The 19811-nt window shown below is 40.5% G+C and overlaps 2 protein-coding genes across 2 annotated transcripts in view; one reads left to right on the top strand and one right to left on the bottom strand.

Annotated features, from left to right (window-relative positions):
- Nucleotides 1-317: 317 nt before the first annotated feature.
- KLHDC2 (kelch domain containing 2) lies at nt 318-9449 on the top strand. Its single transcript, XM_072428920.1, has 13 exons — nt 318-524; nt 1364-1443; nt 2833-2950; nt 3037-3152; nt 3933-4011; nt 4812-4895; nt 6179-6259; nt 6354-6412; nt 7371-7480; nt 7887-7959; nt 8434-8521; nt 8613-8665; nt 9211-9449. The coding sequence occupies exons 1-13, from the start codon at nt 360-362 to the stop codon at nt 9332-9334; spliced, it is 1230 nt and encodes a 409-aa protein (XP_072285021.1). The 5' UTR covers nt 318-359; the 3' UTR covers nt 9335-9449.
- A 604-nt stretch (nt 9450-10053) lies between these two features.
- The window catches only part of NEMF (nuclear export mediator factor), a 35792-nt gene continuing 26034 nt past the window's right edge, over nt 10054-19811 (bottom strand). The window contains 11 exon segments of the mRNA XM_072428921.1: nt 10054-11081; nt 11173-11252; nt 12602-12645; nt 13654-13760; nt 14569-14601; nt 15670-15855; nt 15931-16008; nt 17523-17661; nt 17930-17976; nt 18064-18112; nt 19266-19545. Of these exon segments, the coding sequence (XP_072285022.1) occupies nt 11004-11081; nt 11173-11252; nt 12602-12645; nt 13654-13760; nt 14569-14601; nt 15670-15855; nt 15931-16008; nt 17523-17661; nt 17930-17976; nt 18064-18112; nt 19266-19545 (1121 nt within the window). The 3' untranslated portion in view covers nt 10054-11003.

The following is a 19811-nucleotide window of genomic DNA, read 5'->3' as shown; positions in this document are numbered from 1 at the left end:
ATATTCGTTGCTATTAGCTTTTAGTAAGATGACTGTCACTGATTTATTAGGTTTGTTTCTTTCTCATGTGCTATTAATTCTACTTATCTTTAAAGTATGTGTCCTTTGCAAACCCCTTATAATATTATTAATAATAATAATAATAATAATAATAATAATAATAATAATGATACAAAACTTTCCCCTACAATACCAAGTAATAGTAATGTACAGTATCGCAGTCTGCCTCTAGGAGGCGCTGGTCAACCCTCTGCCCATGCCCTCATCAATCATGGCGGCTCCGTGATCTTTCATTACGCCCGTGACGCAGAACGCAGGGACTTCTGCCGCCGCGGTGACGATTGTGGAAGAGTTTAGGGATGGCGGATGAGAACGAGGAGGCCCCCGCGGATGTGGAGGAGGATGAGGAAAACGAAGATGATGAAGACGCAGGGAGCCCGACAGATGACAGCGTCCCGGCAGAACGCAGCGGTCACGTGGCTGTCAGTGACGGGACCCGGATGTTTGTGTGGGGAGGATATAAGGTGACGGGCTGCTCTGTGTACACCGCACCAACCATTACTGCCTCACACTATCCATGGGGATACAAATGTTAGGACATTAATACAAATATCAGAATGAATAAAGTATGAATATTCTGTCCTGTTGTTTAGCAACAGTTGCAATATGTGTCAGGAATGCATTGCTGCTAATGGCTGGCTGGTCCTAGACATGCACTGAGGAAGATGCAGCAATGCTCAGCCATTGGCGCCCAAAAAATTTGGTCGTCACTTGGGCCTGGGAGGGTTACTATGGCCCCTGTTACTGAGTAACTAAACAGTAATGGCAGCTGCTTCCTGTGCCACCATCTCTCCTATGCCCGGCCTCTCCACCAAGCGCCATGCTGATTGGATGTGTCTGGAGCAGAGAGCTGCTGGAGAGAGTCACTGGCTGCTTATGGGGGTCTGTTATAGGGTCTGTTGTGGGGGTCTGCTGTAGGCCTATGTTATGGGGTCTGTTGTGGGGGTCTGGTATTGGGTCTGTTGTGGCGGTCTGCTGTAGGGGTATGTTATGGGGTCTGTTATGGGGGTCTGTGCCTTGGGGTCACTGAGGATCAGGAAGCAGAGTGATTCTAAACTGAGCAAGGAACAGGACAGACATCTAAAATGCCCCAGTTTTCATTATATCACAACAGAATTGATGTTTTCATTATCTCCATACATTGTGTACATACCAGTGAAAAGCCACCTTAACAAGAGAAATTCCCCTGAAGGGTATTTTCTTTTATTTCCTGTTGAATTTCCAGGGCAGAAAGTTATGGGGGAAAAAGTTGTATATCTGCCCTTGAAGTTAATTGTTATCTTGTTTTCCATTTATTTTACAGAATGCCCCCGTTCGTGGATTTTATGACTTTTATTTGCCAAGAGATGAAATCTGGGTTTATGAAATGGAACATGGAACCTGGTAGGTGCAAGATGGCAGTCTGTGTGTATGGGTGGCAAGCATCTCACTGTGTACAAGCAATGGGCTCTCTGCAGAGGTCCCCCCTGGTAAATCAGAGTTAGAGGTCTGACAATGGTCTCGCTGGTAAATGGGAGCTAAGGTTCTCTGCTGAGGTCCAGCATGACCCCTTGTATATCAGAGTTAGAGTGTTCAAACATACCGCCCAGTAGGTTAGAACTGGAGTTCTCTACAAAGGTCTGACATGCTCCCTTCATAATAAATCTGAGCTGCAGCTCTTTGCTGAGGTCCAACATATCCTCCTTGTCAAGGCAATAGCTCCTGCTGAGGTTTAACATGCTTCCTGTGATTGGTTAGAGCAAGAGCTCTCTGCAGAGGTCCAACAATTCCTTCTGGTAATTCAGAGATATCTCTGCAGAGATCTGACACACCTCCATGAAAAGTCAGAGTTCTCCAATAGGTAAAGTCCTTGCTGCTGCTGACTGTAGAACTAAAGATGACTCCACTTCCTGTCCTGGATACATTTTCCTGTAAGGAGTTACAAGCCTTTTGTTTTATTGTGCTGGTAAAGACAGAATGGGAGCACGTGTGACGTGGGTATGCCAGGAGGCTTCCGGCTGCTCCATTTGCGCATGCTAAAGATTGGGCATGTGCAGATGGGGCTTTTTCCTACACTGGAAAAAAAATGCCAATCTCACACATGTGCAGTGAGATCGGCACTCTTTTTTTTTTTTTGCCTATTTACAGCGATTACGTTACCTGATCGTGCACCTGAGCAATACGAGATTGGGTTATGTAGCCTGAGGAAAGTGGTGGTACCCTGCACTTCCTCTGCACCAGGATGAGGGAGGATCCCAGGACGGTGCCGGACCCAATGCAGGAATACAGGAGTGAGATTTTTTTTTTAAATTATTTTAGTTCAGCCTTAAAGAAATGCTTTCTTAGGTGAGAAGAAGTCTCTGTTCTCCATTTGATAGATGTCGGGTTGATATGCTTTTTTCCCAGCTTTGGTTGCTGACATAATAGGTATAAAAGCCCGGCTCGGAGCGCCTGTTCTGCACACTTGTCCCGGGCAATGATTTAAATATTAAAGCAACAGAATTAGCATGACAGTCAAGGACATTTGGAGGTAGCAGCCTACATATAGTTTTCAGTGTTCTCCCCGGTCCCTTTTAGCCAGGCGCACCGCCCAGCACTTTCTAGTAACCACCCGGCTGCTATTGGGTGATTACTGAAAAGTTGGGTAATCAGCTGCCACCCGCCTACAGCTTCTTCCCACCAGTTCTTATATAAATTCTGAGGAGAATACTGGGTCTTTTTTATCTAAATGTAGTGAAATGATCATAATTCAGACATGTTTCCTTATCCCAGTGTTGTTGTGTTTTATTCCAGGCAGAGGATGAAGACAAAGGGAAGTGTTCCTCCCTCCATGTCTGGCAGTTGTGCAGCCTGTGTGGACAATGTGCTATATTTATTTGGAGGTCATCACGCCCGTGGAAACACTAACATGGTCAGTAGATTCCCAGCAAGGGCAACACGACCTATACAATATTTAATCTCATATTTGTTTTCTCTGTTCTGTCTTTTTGTTTGCAGCTATTTACTGTAAATTTGAACACTAGAGATGGTGATCTTTTCTGGGAGAAAGTGGAGTGTAAAGGAATCCCGCCATCACCGAAAGACAAGCTGGGTGTGTGGGTTTATCAGAACAAGTGAGTTTATTAGAGAAATGCAATAGAAATCATCCCTGGCCTGATTGTCAGTTCAAACCTGGGACCCAGCACTACAAAGGCCAGAGTGCTAACCTCTAATTTGTGTGTATGCTTAGGGTACAGTGATAGTTGGCCATCACCAATGTGGGGTAAAAAAACATGGCATCTATAGAGAAGGGCTTGGACAATATCCAGGTTATGGTGTGAAGGAACCAATTTGCATTGTACACCAGTTCTTGGTGTTACTTCTAGCTGTCCTGTTGTCAGATTGTATAATATTTGAGAAATGTGATGGAATATTACAGCACTGCGTAATATGTTGGTGCTATATAAATCATGTTTATTAATAATAATAATAATAATAATAATGGAATATAACATATGACTTCTTCTGTTACCACGTAGTAAGTTAATTTATTTGGAGGGCTTTTCCCTTCTCCCCAGAACCTTTATCGTTCTACTGGCCGATATAAAATGTATATATCCAGGAACTGTTTCTATATGGGCAGTATTCTCCCTAGAAATGTTTTTAAGCTGGTATTGTGATCCAACTTTTCAGTAAGCACCTGCATACAAACTGAATGTATAGACCCCATATTACCTAGGTGTAGCACATCTATAGGACATTATATATTTCAGTTTTGTGTGTGGCCAGTTTTGTAGTCATGATAGATTTATGTAATGGCTGATTGTAGACACGTTTCTATCTGTCTGAGACTGTTCTGTGTATATACATATAATCACCTATACATATATAACCCCCCCATTTTTCTCTTTTAGGCTGATCTACTTTGGCGGCTATGGCTATTATAGAGAAGATTCAGTCGGGACTTTTGAATTTGATGAAACTTCATTTGGAGTATGTGTTCTATAGGCTGTATATTGTTGTTGTATTAGTAAAACAGATTACTACTATATAGTTCTTTTCATAGTGTGTTTCTACACATGACAAAACAAGAATAGTTTTTGGTTAACTTTAGATTTTTTTCTTTTTTGAAGAATATTGAAATATTGAATATTTTAATTTGTGCACTTAGTTTGTATATGATCTGTATTTTTGAAAACAAACATTTAAAACAGAATGGGGGGGGGTGAGGGGGGACATTGCGTTCCCCTCTGTGTGTTAGGACAGGTACACACAAACCTTTTAATGATTTAGTCAAGGTACACACGTGCAATAATTGTAGTTGTACATGATCCTTTCCAATGACAAAAGACTGAACAATGCATGAACGAGCTCTGTACATACCATGCCATTCTGCTGTATGGGGAGGGGCCCCGCTGCGCTCTCGCCCCTTCACTTTCATTATGATCGCTCCTCGTCCATGGATCCGCTAGGACCGGTGACGTAATGAGACAACAAGTGCTGTACACACACCAGATTCTCGTCCTATATAAGCTGAGGCTTACATAGGATGTGAATCATCTGACGTGTGTACGTAGCCTTAGTGATACCAAAACAGTACACATGTGGATGGGATTGTTCCATTTCAGTTGGGTGGAGGATGGGAAATGGGCTTAGGTTAGTAAATGTGTAAGGGTAGTGGAGACCTTTAGGTTTAAGGCACCCATGCCGTCCTCCTTAATAAAGCTACAGTTAGCTAGTCCAAAGAGAGGTTCTGTGACTTTGTTTTATTCATCTATATTTTGTTTTTTCAGAACGCAGGACATCCAAGAGGCTGGAACAATCACATTCATGTGTTGAACCTGGACAGCTTCACTTGGAGTCGCATTGTACCTACGGTAATAATTCACTCTTTATATATGATCTGTCTTTGTTATTTTCATCATTTTTATAAACCGATAAAAAGCTAATCTCAGGTTATTCAAGACACTAAATATACAATATTGTTAACGTTACCCTAATTCAGTCATATATAGGAGCATTTAAAGGTAAATGTGACCTTCCTGTCCAGTTTATTATAATGAGATGACATTACAGCCTTGTAGGTCATATTCATTATTAGTCTCCTTGCTTTTGAGTAAATATTCATTTCCCCCTTTGCTTGGAAGTTGGTGTAGACTGTAGAAAGTTGATATGTAAAGAACAAAGGAGAAAAAGCTGGGGTTTTTCTACAGCAAACTTAATTTTATTAAATCACAATAGGATAAACAGTTCATACATAATAATAATAATAATAATAATAATTTTATGTAACATAGATCAAATACCTAGGTCCATTTCATTCAGAACTCTATGGGAGATGAGACCTTGTATCTACACAGAGGATCCCTAATCTATAGATTACAAAAAAATATATGTAGGTATACCGTCTCGTGACCCGATGTGTCTACAGGCTTCCTCAAGGGATTTATGGAGAGCGTTACGAATTGTAGATAGATGGAAAGACTTCCTTAAAAGCATACCTCACAGGAGAGTTTGGGCACAATTAGTTCCACAGAGATTTCTGGCGTAAGGTAGGGCAAAGGGTTCTGTGTGACAGCCAGAGCTAATCTCCCATAGAGTTTTGAATGGGAATGACCTTGCTATTTGATTGATCTATGTTACATAAAATTATGTGAACTGTTTATCCTGTTGTGATTTAAGTTTGCTGTTAAAAAAGCCAGTTTTTTTCTCCTTTGTTCTTTTCATACCTGTACATATAGTGGGGTTGGCACCCATAGATGATACTTGGAGGCTGGATTGTATATCCCTTAACCTTTAAAGACTTTAGATTGTTTTAAAGACAAAATATTGTACTGAAATGTTCCCCGTGGGTTTTGCAGATACTTCATATTATTGTTCAGCAAAATCTAAATAGTTAGTGAATGGCATTGAAATATTTCTTTTCTCTGTGCTCCATACAGCATACTGAATTCCCCCTTAGGTCTAAAACACATAAGCAGAATTACTCAGTTTTGTCTTTTACCAATTAAGCTGTGCCTGGAATGTGTATATGTTTACTGGATTTCAAAATCAGTCTTACTTATTCAGAATTGTAACTCAAAACTTCCTCAGAAAAATTATGTTTATTAATAAAATTATTATTATTATTTTTATTATTTATTATAAAATTTCTTCCCAGGGTAAATGCCCCTCTCCTCGTGCAGCCCATGCTTGTGCCACGGTTGGAAATCGAGGTTATGTTTTTGGTGGCAGATACAGAGTGAGTATCAGTGGGGTCTGATGACCTGTTCCTTTACTTCCTTTCATTCATTTTTATTGAACAAAGCATTCTATTCTTTACATTTTTATTTCAGGACTCCAGGATGAACGATCTGTACTATCTGAATTTTGATACTTGGGAGTGGCATGAAGTGTAAGTTATTTATCTTTTTTTTTTTTTATTACCACACAGTGGACGTTTTACTTTTCATGTTATTACAGAGTTGGTCATCTTTACAAATTATTCTGGTGTAAATGTTTGCGGTCACTATGCCCAGAGCTCTTATGATTCAGGCTTTGCTGATATATTTATGGTGACCATGCTAACCAAAAGCTTGATTCCTCAATCTGACTACAGGGCACTTTGATGATGGATGATGTTCATGTAGTTCAGTGTGGTTACAGACAGCCATGACTTCCAGCCTCTGGTAATCAATACCAGTTCTTGTAAGATGTATAGAAGCCGTGCAGAAGATTCTCTGCTCGTGGGACTCAGAGCTCAAAGTTCCCTTTTATAGTTTAAGCATTTTTTTCAGGAAGTGGCCGGTCTTACATTTACTATCAATGGGATTCCTTCAGTGTGCCCTAAGAACTAGGAAGTTTCCTGAACTTTGGCACATAGGTACCCTTTGTCCTCTCATCTGACAATGCCTGGGAATTTTGAGGTGAACAGCTAGCATTGTTATTGCTAGCATTGTTTGCTAGCTATTACATGTTATTGCCAGTTTTGGATAGAAGGAAACCCAGGTGTTCTGCAGGGGTGGGAATGCCTGTGGTTCGTACTCCCTGCATGGTGCTGGGGGGGTTACTCCCCAGTACTGCCTGCTGATGTAGATGGGTGCTTCCTGGTCTGGCTGGGGCCTGCGGTGATAGTGACCCTAGGGTGGCAGTGCAGGGGTGCAAAAATACCCATTATATTTGGGTTTGCATGTTGTATTAAGTATGGCACTAAATCATGGCACCTTTTTCTCAGCTGCCTCCTACACTGGGTCTTTTGGCCAAGACCTGAGATTTTTTATACCTGACTGAGTAAATGCACAATAAAAAAAAAATATAGTGTGTGAATAGTATTTAGGATATACGCTTTAATCTACTTCATTTTCTTGTCATAGGATTGCACAAGGTGTTATCCCAGTGGGAAGGTCCTGGCATTCGTTGACACAAGCTTCTTCTCAGACTCTGTTTCTTTTTGGAGGATTTACCACTGATAAGCAACCTTTATGTAAGTGCCTGACTTTACTAACCATGCAATGATTTTACTTATTAGCTTTATTTAGGACCCCTTGATACAATCGCTTCCTTACAGAGAGATTGTAATTCTGTAGACCGTTACAAAGTGAAAGGCTGCAGCAGAAATTAACACATTAACACAGCCAAAGACTGCACAGGCATCAGGAGTTACACGATTGTGTCAATCCTATAATCTGATGCTAGGTAAGACATGGACAAATATGGGGAACCAATTACACAACAGGTATTCAGCCACCCTATATCTACAGGCACAACTGCCCATGTGAATTAACCCTTTACAGGAGGGGGTAGCTTCACATTTTATAGGTCAATAGGCAGTTACACAATACTGTCCATTCCGGTCATTACAAGTCTAATGTTTTGTGATCTTTACGCAGGTGACACATGGCTGTACGATCTCAGGACTAATGAGTGGATCCCTTTCCAGAGCTGTCACAGTGATAAACCCAGGTAATACATCATTTTGTGTTTAGTCCCGTTGATTTAGACGTTGTGTGCTGATCAACTAACCAAAAACATGTTCACAAAAAATAGTTTGGAGCTGTAACTACCTGCAGTCATCTCGTTTCAATCACCTAAGCTTAGGCAAGCTTTAAAGGGATATGCATCATTTGCTTAAAGTGTACTTCCAGCCAAATGTCTCTGGTTTGGTAGATGCCCTCCATTGCTGCAATAATCATAAACGTGTTGCTACGTCTGTCCTTTGCTCACAGGTGTGCAGTTTTCTATCTTGTGTGTGATCACATAGAGGTCTTAGCACTTTACACTATTATAGGGAACACTTGCACTATACATTGGTTTGTGTTCAGCACCTTCAGGGCTGGGGGCTTCTTTACATTCCCATGTTTGGAATAGCAATGTGAGAATAAACTGCATTACATTTATCCAAATAACAAATTAAGTGTTGTCATTTTCAATTTCTAGGTTGTGGCATACCGCATGTGCCAGTAAAGAGGGTGAAATATTTGTCTTTGGAGGATGTGCCAACAATCTGCTTGCCCACCATAAAGCGGTAAAGTCATACCATGTATTGCTGGAACGACCTATAGTCTGGTGGGATTTGTATGGGGATTCTGAGGTTTCTTTCTTCTTTATCTGTACAGGCTCATAGTAACGAAGTGCTGGTGTTCTCCGTTCAGCCAAGGTCTCTTGTAAGGTTAGTTACATATGTCACCTTAGATATTCTTTAATACTTCATATGACTAAAGATTTGTGTAGTGTATAGATGGGTAAAACAGTTATAGTTCCACATTCTAAAATTACGAACAGGAGGAATTTTTAATGCAGAAGGGAAATGCAATGTGCCTGCTGCAGGAAAAAAATTATCTACCTGTTTTGGAAGTGCAGGATGCTGGGTTATGCCAGTCCGTATCCTAACATCTTCCCGGCCTGCCAATTAAGATAGGTAAAGATCCAACACCAAGGAGTGGAAAGATAGCAGGGCCCGCAGCTGTGTAGACAGACAACAGCTAAATGTAAATAAAAAGAATGGCAATCCTGCAAGTATGTATATTTAATGCTAGAAGGGACATTGGCTGTCCCTTCTGCAATAAAGGACCTACCTGTATGGTTGCAATTTTTTACATCAGGAAAAATTGTTTGTTTGTAGCTGGTATTTATCCTCCTGAACCCCCCATCTATTAAGGAGGCATAAACCAGGCTGTTATCCTAGTTTTTAATACATGTCTCATTGACTTTTAGGCTTTGCCTAGAGACGGTAATTCTCTATAAAGAGATTCTGTCCGGCTCCCTGGACTGTCTACCTAAACATCTCCTCCACAGCCTTCATCAGAGGTTTGCCAGTGTTAACACATGTGGCTCATGAGAACCAAACTGATATACAGCTGTATATAGTGATTGTGTTCTAGTGTTGTGTTTTTGATTCTGTAGATTTATTAATTTTGTGTAAATATATCAATAAATATGAAGAATTTAGTCTATGTAGTCTGGACTATTGTTCATTTTTGTGTGTTTTATGTGAATTCTAGGACAGAGGTATCTGGTACAAGGAAAAGAGAAGGTGTCTCCACACACTATCACAACTTAAATATATTTTTATCTGTACTGACTGATGCATTCTTAGTTTTTTCGGGAATGTCTAGAAATGCTTTTTTGTCTTTAATTCCTTTTTGAAAAACAGCCGTGCATTACCTAACCTGTGATTGTACCCAAGCACTCCTCCTGCCCCTTTATTGTTGTCTGCCTGCAGTATCTAAGTGATGGCTGTTTCTGATTGCTATCAGAAGATTGAGAGATGCCTGTAGCCTCCCTGAGTATTTCAATCTGTGATGATTCTTGGTCATTACTTCACCAGCTATTACTATGGGGCAGCTCTGACATTAGAAAGCAAAACCCTGTCTACCAAGATAGCCACCTTCACATAGTGCAGGACAAGGTATCAGTAATGGAGAAAGGGCAGCTGCAGGGAGACCACAAGCAATAGGAGGGGAATACGAGGATAGGTATGCACTTGCAGCAGAGGCTGCTCACAGGCCACGTCTCTGTGTGGGTAGACGTTAAAAATCAATTTAGGAAAAAAGTGAATACAACAAAAATACATTGTACTTTATTTTTAAAGTAAAAACTTATTACATTTTAATACTTGCTTCAAAATCATTACTCCTTGTAGTTCAGCTTATAAATTCACATGGGCTTTATTCTGTGTAAGCAGATGCAGCATTGTGGCAGTGCTCCCAGACAGAGCTGGATATCACTGTGTACAGATATTTAGAATCAATAGAACAAGACCAGATTATATTGTGTGAATATTGTACATCTCCAGCCTGTCTTCTACTAGGTTTGCAAAGTGAATACTTCAGGGCTAACAAAAGTTATAGCCTTGTTAGAGCCTAGTTAGAGCCTTGTACTTCTGGGTCATGTGATCTAAACAACCAGTAATACCTCAGAATTTTACCCTTTCCTCCAGTACATATACCCTGGAGTTGATTTTAATAATTTTGGGTGAGCATTCCAATTTACTATCAAGTGTTTGCCACCATAATAAGGTAAATTTAAACAAATGCAGTTCTGGTTGTTGTTAAAGTGCCTTACCACTTTTAGAGAGCATTTTTTTCTTTAAATCAGAAGGTTGGGCGTGGGATACCCCTGCTAATCATCACCTAGGGGGGGTTGTATTAGGAAAGGGAGGCTATCTCACCTTTCTAAAAGTAATAATTAAAATCAAACCTTTTTCTAACTTTGTATACAGCATGAAAAGTTTAGAAACTCTAAAGAGCAGTTCATACTTCCATCTGCATTAGTACTGGAAAAAATCTTCTCATTTCCAAGAACAGGAAGTCTGCCATACACATACATTTTTGGGGGCTGAATATCCCCTTTCTTTTAGGTATTTTTCTCCAATCAGGTAAAAACCCACCTTTTCCTTATATTCAAGCCAATTTACGTTTTGCAGACTGTGGCAGTTTAACCTCAAGATAGCAGCAACTTCTGAACACTTCAGTATGTACATATACACAGTCACTTTGATTTGACACTCATTTCTTCTTTGCATTGAGTAGATTTGGAGCTGATACTTTCACCTTTCCTGGCATATTTCTGGACAAGTCTGTGTCCTGCAAAACAAAAGAATCCATGATTACAGATCAGACTGAATGCCTGCATACAATCAGTAGGTGCTTTTGTCTCCATGATGGGAGTTCTTACCTTCACGCTGCGTAATAAATCCTTCTCTCGAGCAGAGCATTCCTTGTAATGCATGAAACTGTTCAGTGCGGTTTTAGCAGCTGCAGAAAGAAAAATTAATTTTAGCCACTCAAGACATCAATTAGCAGGAATTTACCAATGTAAGACTTGATATGTGTTATTCTTAACCCAAGAACACAACTATAATATATTGCAGCCTGCCTGTCCTTAGATGTGGTGGCTGCATTTGATTTCTTCTAAGTTTTTTTTTTTTTCATTTTAAATTATACCTGGTAAGCCTATCAGTAACACTTTTTTTCCTAAAGCATACCTGAACTCAGCATTCTCACTTTACATAAAAGGGTAGACAACCCTTATATGTAAAGGAAAATATAAATTTTTTTCCAAGTGTAACACCTTTTTTGACACACAAAAAAAAGGTGCAGCACCCCTTTATGTCTTGATTGCCGTGGAAGTGTAGAGCCTCCTGGGATACCTACGTCACATATCCCGGGAGGCTCTGGGTGCTCCTTCTGCACATGCCCAATCTCAGGCATGCTTTTTTTCTATTAAGGGGAAAGAGATGCTAATCTCACGCATTGGCAGTGAGATTGGCTCTTTTTTTCCCCCTTTTACAGTGGCTACCTCACACAATCTCACACCTGCGCAGTACGGGATCAGGTAATGTGCCCAGAAGAAGATGGTGGCGGGTCCTGTGCGCTGGGAAAAAGAGGAATTCTAGGATGAGAAAGTCCAGCGCCATCGAGGCATCTGCGATCTTAAAGGTAAGTGTAATTTTTTTTTCTTCCAGTTTAGTTCTGCTTTAAGGTGTCAATGCTGACTGGCTAAACTATCAATTGAAGAGTAGCCATGTCTTTCTAGGTCCTTTGCTTCTGATTTGGACAACAGAGCACCCCCTTTCCTTGTCTGTGTACCAAATCGGAAGGTTATCTAAAATTCCTGAATACCCCAAAGAGTAAAAATGATCCAAACTAGGCTTAGGATTTCAGTGCAGCAGAAGCAATGTATTTTCTGTTCACTACAGGAACTTAAAGTTCACAATTTCTGCAGAAGCAATATCTATTTTTTGTGCACCTAATGAACAAATAGTATACCAAAGTAGTATATTTATTAGACCAAAATGGAGAAAATAAGAAAGGTTTAATGTTAGGAATTGCATACACTTTAATACAATACCACTCTAGAAAAATATAAAAAAAACACCTAAATCTAAGCCTACTGGTACAGAGCCGAGGTCGGGGACGTACATTATGCTGCACATTTACAGCTCAATTTAAATTCCGAAAAAAGTTTGCCTATAGCTGGCAGACAGCGTATCCTCTGCAATAAAAACTCAGCAATGTTTTTTTAAATAATTGAAGATTCAAACTACACAATTGGTCTTCTAATTGGTGGGTTATAAGGTAAGAGTTTTCCTACTCAACCTTACCTTTTCCTTTTTTCTGTGTTCCTGGTGTTAATTTAACTTTATATCTATAAAATAAAGATAAAAAAATTATATACACACACATGCAATATTGTGAACTGAAAGTGACCCACTAAGATAATAAAATTTAATATTCTACTAGTAGCATTTTAACCCCCCTAGCGTTCTAATTCTGTCAGTTTTTTTATGCAAAAAGTGATCCTATTTTTTTTTTTGCATAGACATTTTTGTTTATATTGTGGGCCTGTAATTCTTAGGGTATGATAATTATATTTATTTATTATATTATAATCATAAATTATAATATAATACATAAATATAAACAATAATTTAAAACAATAATGAAATAATAGACAACAGTGTAATCTAAAAATAAAATCAAAATGTACGGTACTTTTATTTTTATGTTGTGTGGTGTTTTTGTACTGTAAAACCCATTTAAAAGCAGATTACATTGTAATCTGCTTTTAAATTTCCCACCCGGACACGCCCCCCAATACATTCCAACACTCGCATCACCTGGAAGATGACTCATCCTCCCAGGTGATGCGAGTGGGGATGTCCCGCCCGCCTCACCCCAATGCTCCCCGAAACCCCCGGAATTTGCTATTGCTGTTTGCATCTGCAGTGAGATGTGACGCACACTACAGAAGTCCTGCATTGTGCTTCGCATCTCACTGCTGATGGGAGCAGTGGCGTGGCCGGGATTAATTTCCCCCCCGGCCACGCCCCCTGACGGACCGGTGCCCAGGCATTACAGCGGGACCATTCGATCGCCTCTGGATCGCGGGGCAAAGGTAAGGGGGGCTTCTAAAGTAACCCCGAGTGTGACTTGGGATTACTGCTTTTTGCATGTAAAAGCCACCCCCAGTCACACTCGGGATTACCGCTAGGGGGGTTAAACTAATATTGGATCCCCCCTATTGTCTGTGGTTCAGATAACACATCCTTCTGAAATCTTTTACACTGATTGGGTTAATAAAGTCCCGTGGCACAGATAAACAAAAATTATGATTATGTTCTAATGTTTGCTTATCATTTGACAGTAAACTCACTTGTAGTTCACCAAGGCAGTGTAAGGTGCACAGACCGGTACAGAAAACAGCAGGATGTCCTCTGCATCTGGCTGTCCAGTCAATGAGTCCAAAAGATTTTCTGCTTCCTGTAAGTAGGTAAAATATATTACATTAGCCATAGAAAAACAAATATTTAGCCAATCCCAACCTGCTAGTGTGTGTTGGGCTGCAGCTACACGCAGAACACATATTACTGTTTTAGAGGGAAAAGGGACAAGGTTTATGTTCCACCCAGCTGGGTCATCATGGCTCTCGTGGACCTCAGCATAGATATCTCACCCAGCCCATCTGCTATATATCCCTGTAATGTATCCTAAAGAGTTCTTTATTGTGCTCTGGTATTATGCTGTGAGAATTAGTTCATTATGACCAAAGACACCTAAAAACAGAATGTATTCAAAGGGAAAGGTATTCTCCCATTGTACGGTCAGTGGGGGAAAAACACTTTATCTTAAACTCTGTGATAATGGAGCTTTAGCTTTTTGTGTTTAATTTATTGCTTTATCACAGAAAAAAAAAATTCACCTTAACACCAGCCTACATATCTTTTTTTGGTGTAGTCACATGACACCTGTGAAACAGCCACAGAATTAGGATTCATAGGGAATCTGTGGGCTCATATCTCTCACAGCAGGTACCTGGACACCCTTGTATCTTTAGATCATCTTTATCTTCCACCAATGCAATTGAAAAAGGCACCCAAGTGGTGTCAGAAGTGTAGCCAGCAGGCTGTTGTCATTTTTGGTCTGGGTTTTTGTGCAGGTAAGAAGATGGAAGCACCCCTGGCATTTCCCTATCTATAAATCCTATGCAAATGGTAAAGTAGGATCCTGGTGTACATGCATGCTCTTTCTGAACCAATTGAAGCAGGTAATGTAACAAAAAGAAAAATACCTCTGATCCTGGAGCGTCCTGATCTGCATCATCCTCTGTGAAACATCATAACAAACAATGATAACAGATATACCACAACCATAGACAATGAAAAATATTCAAAGAGAAACAGTTTTTATAGAGGTGGGTATAATACACATTTTCTTTTATATCACTCTTTCCAGCCCTGCAACCCACAGTAGTCTTTCACATTCCACATTTCTGGGTGTATTGGATGCCTGTGTCCCAGCTGTAGAGGAACTAGGGAGTGCAGTGGGGGCAGAGGCATTTGAAAATACCAGAAGTGTTTACAGTGATATATGCTGCAGTGCTGAAACAAAGCAATGGTGGGTGAACTACCAGAGAGGAAATTATAATGCCTCCTCCCCTACAGGGAACTTTCAGCTTCATTTTTTATGATGACTCCAACATAGTCACTTTAAAACAATGTAGTAATGCTTTTTTGCCCACTTCCCTGGCCTAAATTATCAGAATTTCCCCAGATGCATACTTACCTCTGGTGTTCCAAAGCCTTGTGTGCTGGCAGCTTCTGCACTGTATCTCAATATACCTTTAGGGGGCTGGGTTCCAATGGCACAGACTCTCAGAAGTTTATAAGAATCACAGAAAACATTCAATACCAAAGGTGTGATCAAGCCAAAAGCTGTGGCTACGGAGTCAAAATAAGTTCTGGGGAGAATGAAGTAATTTATCCGCTGCGGACCACTTCCGGTCCGCGGATGGTGGTTGGGTGCCGCTTCGTTTTCAATAATGGATCATGTACTCGCGGCCCACTGAAAACACCGCCGCGGACCGGTAGTGGGCCGCGGCCCGGTGGTTGGGGACCGCTGCTTTAAAGTGTCTCCTTTCCCTGATCTAAATGTTTCTCCCCAGGACTTATTTTGACTCAGTAGCCACAGCTTTTGGCTTGATCACAACTTGTTTTCTATTAATTTAAATGTTCACAATATGCAGATCTGGAGTTCTGACTTCACTTTGACATTCCTGATCTACGGGCAGTTTACAGGTACGTGACTCAAAGTAGAAAAGCTAGAGGAAGCCATCATTTAAGGAAGTTATCCAGTAACACCAGGTTATTTCAGTAAAAAGATACTCTCTCACCTTCTCATCCTGCTGCTCCTCCAAGGTAATGTCTTCTAATGTCTGTGTTATAAAGACTTCAGTGTGTTCTTTCTTTACAGGCTTGTTTCCTGCTTTTCCCTTCTGAGGTTGCTTCTTTACCGCTTCCTCCTTCTCTTTCCCCTTCTTTCCCTTTTTCCCCTTGTCCTCCTTGTTGGAACCTGCAGACTACAAAGCAGCAATTTTATCACCTGCGGGGGGCAAAAACATGTTCTGTTCAAAAAATCGTCCGGTGCTTCTTACCCCCAACAACTGCATGATAAGCTCTCTGTCTTCATCATCTTGATCTTTATACTTTTCTTTCATCTTCTTCATTTTACTCTGAAAGGACAAAAAAGAGGAACTAATCAGAAAAAAAGATCACACCAATATCACCACAGGAAATGAGAATAGTCATCATTAGGTTGCTCTGCTGGGAGATATATTGTCAGGTCATTGACCTGTCTTACTGTAGCTTGTTATGCTGCAAAGAAAGCAAGCGAGTTCTATATGACATACAACTGTAGTTGATATGTTTATCTGCAGTAACACTTAATTTTCCAGGACAAGCTTTCAGATCTAACGCCTTCATATAGAGAAGAGGCTCTGTGAAGCATTGGATTTCTTTAAATGGGTCAAATACTCTATAGATGTGTATGTTAAGCTGAAAAATGATCAATAGTCACATGTGCACAGGTTACAGTTTGGCTAAATGTGTCCAATGGTGTAAGTATCGAATAGTCCAGAAATATTTCAAAGAGTAAAAGTCAGTAGTTCCCGATGAAAAAAATTGATGAGTACACTGCAACCAAAGCCCCTGAATCCTCCAAATATATTGGCTTTTAATCTTGTAATTAAAATATTTCAGGACCATGCAATAGTTTGGCACTCTGCTTTCTACGCCAGTGGTCCCAACCTTTTGGACATCACGGACCACTAATTTCATGGACTCAGCATGCGCAGGGGGCTATGTGTCACTCAAAGGGGAAGACACTTCCCCAGAGTGATGTCATGAAGCCAGGACCCGTCCACCCCGCCATCCCAGCAGATCTGAGCCTGCGATGGGAGAGTGGGCAGGTTATGTCCTGAGACACAACTCACCCACCTCCCTGAGCCTGCGATGCGTACAGGGACATGGTCCACAGTTCTGGCCTGTGCGCCCCCCAGCGGGATCCTTCTGACTCCGCTGGGGGGAGCACCAGCCAGAGCCGCAGACCACCAAAATTTTCTTCACCTGTTGGCGACCGCTGTTCTTTACTGTTGGACACATGATGCCTTCTTTAGTCCCGGCATTAAAGATACACAGAGATTTAACAAAATGCAAATCTAAAACTTGTAAAAATGTAAACTCTACTCGTTCCATAGCCCAGTCTGTACTCTTTATCTGCCACCCCTATAACTTTGTATCACTCAATGCAGTAGAAAGCTAATCGTCTGCCGCTCTCTCTATGTTTCCACGAAAGGGAGGGCATTTCTGATATTTTTCATTGATATTTTGACAAACTATAGATTAAAAGTGCATTTGTTTTATTAAATTACAATTAGATTTTTAACATGTAATATATTAAAACGTCAAAAATGGTCACTGTTACTTTTAATAAAATTTCTATAGTGTAACTGCACTGTTCATGCTCAGGTAATTGTATTATTCACAGGGCTACACATGGCCATCCAATTTCCCCCACCTCGTAGATTGTAAGCTCTTCGGGGCAGGGTCCTTTCCTCCTCCTGTGTCACTGTCTGAATTTGTCTGTCATTTGCAACCCCTATTTAATGTACAGCGCTGCATATTATGTTGGTGCTATATAAATCCTGTTTAATAATAGTAATCCAATTATTCCTAAGTCATTTCATACCTTTTGTCCTCTCTTCAATGGCGGCAGCACTGTGCCCCCTGGTGGAGAAGCCTTGGAAGCAGTCACATCCATCTTTTCTGAATCTTCCTGCTGTTGGTATTTTTCTGAATCATTTGGTTTCTTTTTCTTTTTCATTTCTCTGACATAAAAATAGAAATAGATACATTCTCAGTCAAAGGATTTAACACAGATGCAAATACTTCAAGAACTGTACTGTTCTGAACCTCATACATCAGAAGTGTATGACCAAAAATACCAAATGCCAGTTTCTGATCTACATTTGAATCTGCGTGGCTGGAAAGTAACACTAGCACTTATTTCAGATAATAATAAATGAGGCTATTTTCAAATGGTGTATTTACATTTCTTAGTAGAACCAATCACTGGTCAGATGAGGCTTTTCTTACCGTCTTTCTTTAGCTGATAAATGTTTGCGACCGACTGACTTGTCATTCTAATAGAAATATAGATAAGAAACGTAGGTTACAAATGATAAAAGAACAGTTTAATTAAAGAAAGCAAATGCTGTGTATACTCCTACCTCTGTCAGGGTCTGAGCAGGCTCTGTAGATGGTGTCTTGGTCACGGTCCTAAAAAAAAAGAAGCACCACAGTTATATCGGCTCTTGTAAGCAAATAAAGAGCAACCAAAACACTATCTATGAAGCGCTACAAGACTGTGGCAGGGCGAGGGAAGATCGGAACCTGCCAAGTGTCCACGTGGAGATTTCATTTTACTTTATGTCCTGGTGACAATGTTGCCACCAGACTAGGAGTGACAGATCATCTATAAGAAGATGAAAAAAAAAAACCTGATGGGTAGTTGAACCCTCCTTTGATTTAACAACAGTGTTATATTACTGTGCTCCTGTTAGAATTGCTGCTCACTATGAATCCTGGTGACAGTTTAGTACAGGAGTTAATTTCAATATTAGAGCTAGAGAAGGTGGGGAGGTTCTAGTCCTTACCCATTCTCTCCAGAAGTTTAAAATTAAGGATTATTTACTAAGCAAAAGTGAGACTGCAATTCAGGTAGGTGCTGGCAGGATGAGTTGTTATCCAGCTTCCTATACATCTTATACAATTTGGAATAAGGACCTCTAAGGGTTCCCATTATAGGATATATCCGATTATACTAAGGAGAAAGTTGTCTAGACATAAAGTGGTCTATACATACTATACATGGCTTTCTTATACCAAGCAATGAGAATGATTTGTACATTGCACAAGAATACCAGCCAAAGTAAAGCTTTTCCATTCAGCAAAGTCAAGCTCTTCTAAATATTTATTATAGAAGACAGAGAATTTTTTGAGGGCTGCAAACTACATGTGAAATCAGGGTAAAAAACCATAGAGGGCCAGGTAATATGATGTGATGCATTCAAAGATGGGCAGACTCCTTACCACCCAGGGAGACTTTTGTTACTGCTGCCTGAGACTGCCTGCATCGTCCTCTCCTACTCTCTTGCACAGGCTTGAATGCTTGTATGACCTGCTTGTTCCTCTTTAATTTGTATTTGAGAGATTTCACCCAACTGTTTGTCTCGGGGTTACCCATGTGACAAATTAATATAAATGAAGGACTGATGCATGTCTGAGAGTCTCTGACAGGAATGGTCATGGCTTAGACTTTTCATAGGAACCAGGCCAGTAACCAACTCTACCCACCAGGAACCACCTACCCACAGCAGTTCTGGGCAATGTATTCATTCATTACATAGCAAATGTACAAAAATCCTGAAACCTTTTTGGCTGAAGATGGGAGAGGTCTATCGAGGTGTCAGGGAAAGCCATCTCTTCATCTCCATTCTCATCTTTGATGGAACTGTTGCCTTCTGTGGAATGAAGGCTGTCATTATCGCTGTCTTCTTGTGAGTGGACATCTTCCTTCATTTCTTCATGACTGGCTGTCTCTCTGTTCTCAACTGACACTTCTGCAGAATCATCTTCCAGAACTTTTATATCTACACTGTGCTCTTCTTCTTCCTCCTCACTGCTGTCTTCACTTCCATCTTCTGGGTCCTCTGGAAACCGGGAATACAAGGACACTTAGTGACCAGATAGAAACCGACATGTGATGTGGCAGTTGGCTGTTTTTTTTCCACCAATATTCTAAATATATTCCCACCAATATTCTAAAATAATGATTAAACAGAAATAACTGAAGTACAGAATGAGGCATTGTCAGCATGCTGATGGACAACCAATAAGGAATGTAACAGATATAAGTATCACTTCGCAACAACCTCAACCAACAGACAAATATTATTAAGGTCAGCCCTACCAGCAA

This window comes from Pyxicephalus adspersus, chromosome 12 (genome assembly GCF_032062135.1).
Source record: "Pyxicephalus adspersus chromosome 12, UCB_Pads_2.0, whole genome shotgun sequence".
In the NCBI taxonomy this organism is placed as follows: Eukaryota; Metazoa; Chordata; class Amphibia; order Anura; family Pyxicephalidae; genus Pyxicephalus; species Pyxicephalus adspersus.
The sequence above is the reverse complement of the archived record's forward strand: the minus strand, read 5'-3'. Positions and strand labels throughout refer to the sequence as shown.

Bases quoted from the DNA above. Each gene is read 5' to 3' on its own strand.
- KLHDC2 (XM_072428920.1), top strand. From the start codon at position 360: ATGGCGGATGAGAACGAGGAGGCCCCCGCGGATGTGGAGGAGGATGAG. The intron at 3,153-3,932 runs GTGAGTTTATTA...TTTCTCTTTTAG, and splicing joins GTGTGGGTTTATCAGAACAA to GCTGATCTACTTTGGCGGCT. The intron at 7,481-7,886 runs GTAAGTGCCTGA...ATCTTTACGCAG, and splicing joins CACTGATAAGCAACCTTTAT to GTGACACATGGCTGTACGAT.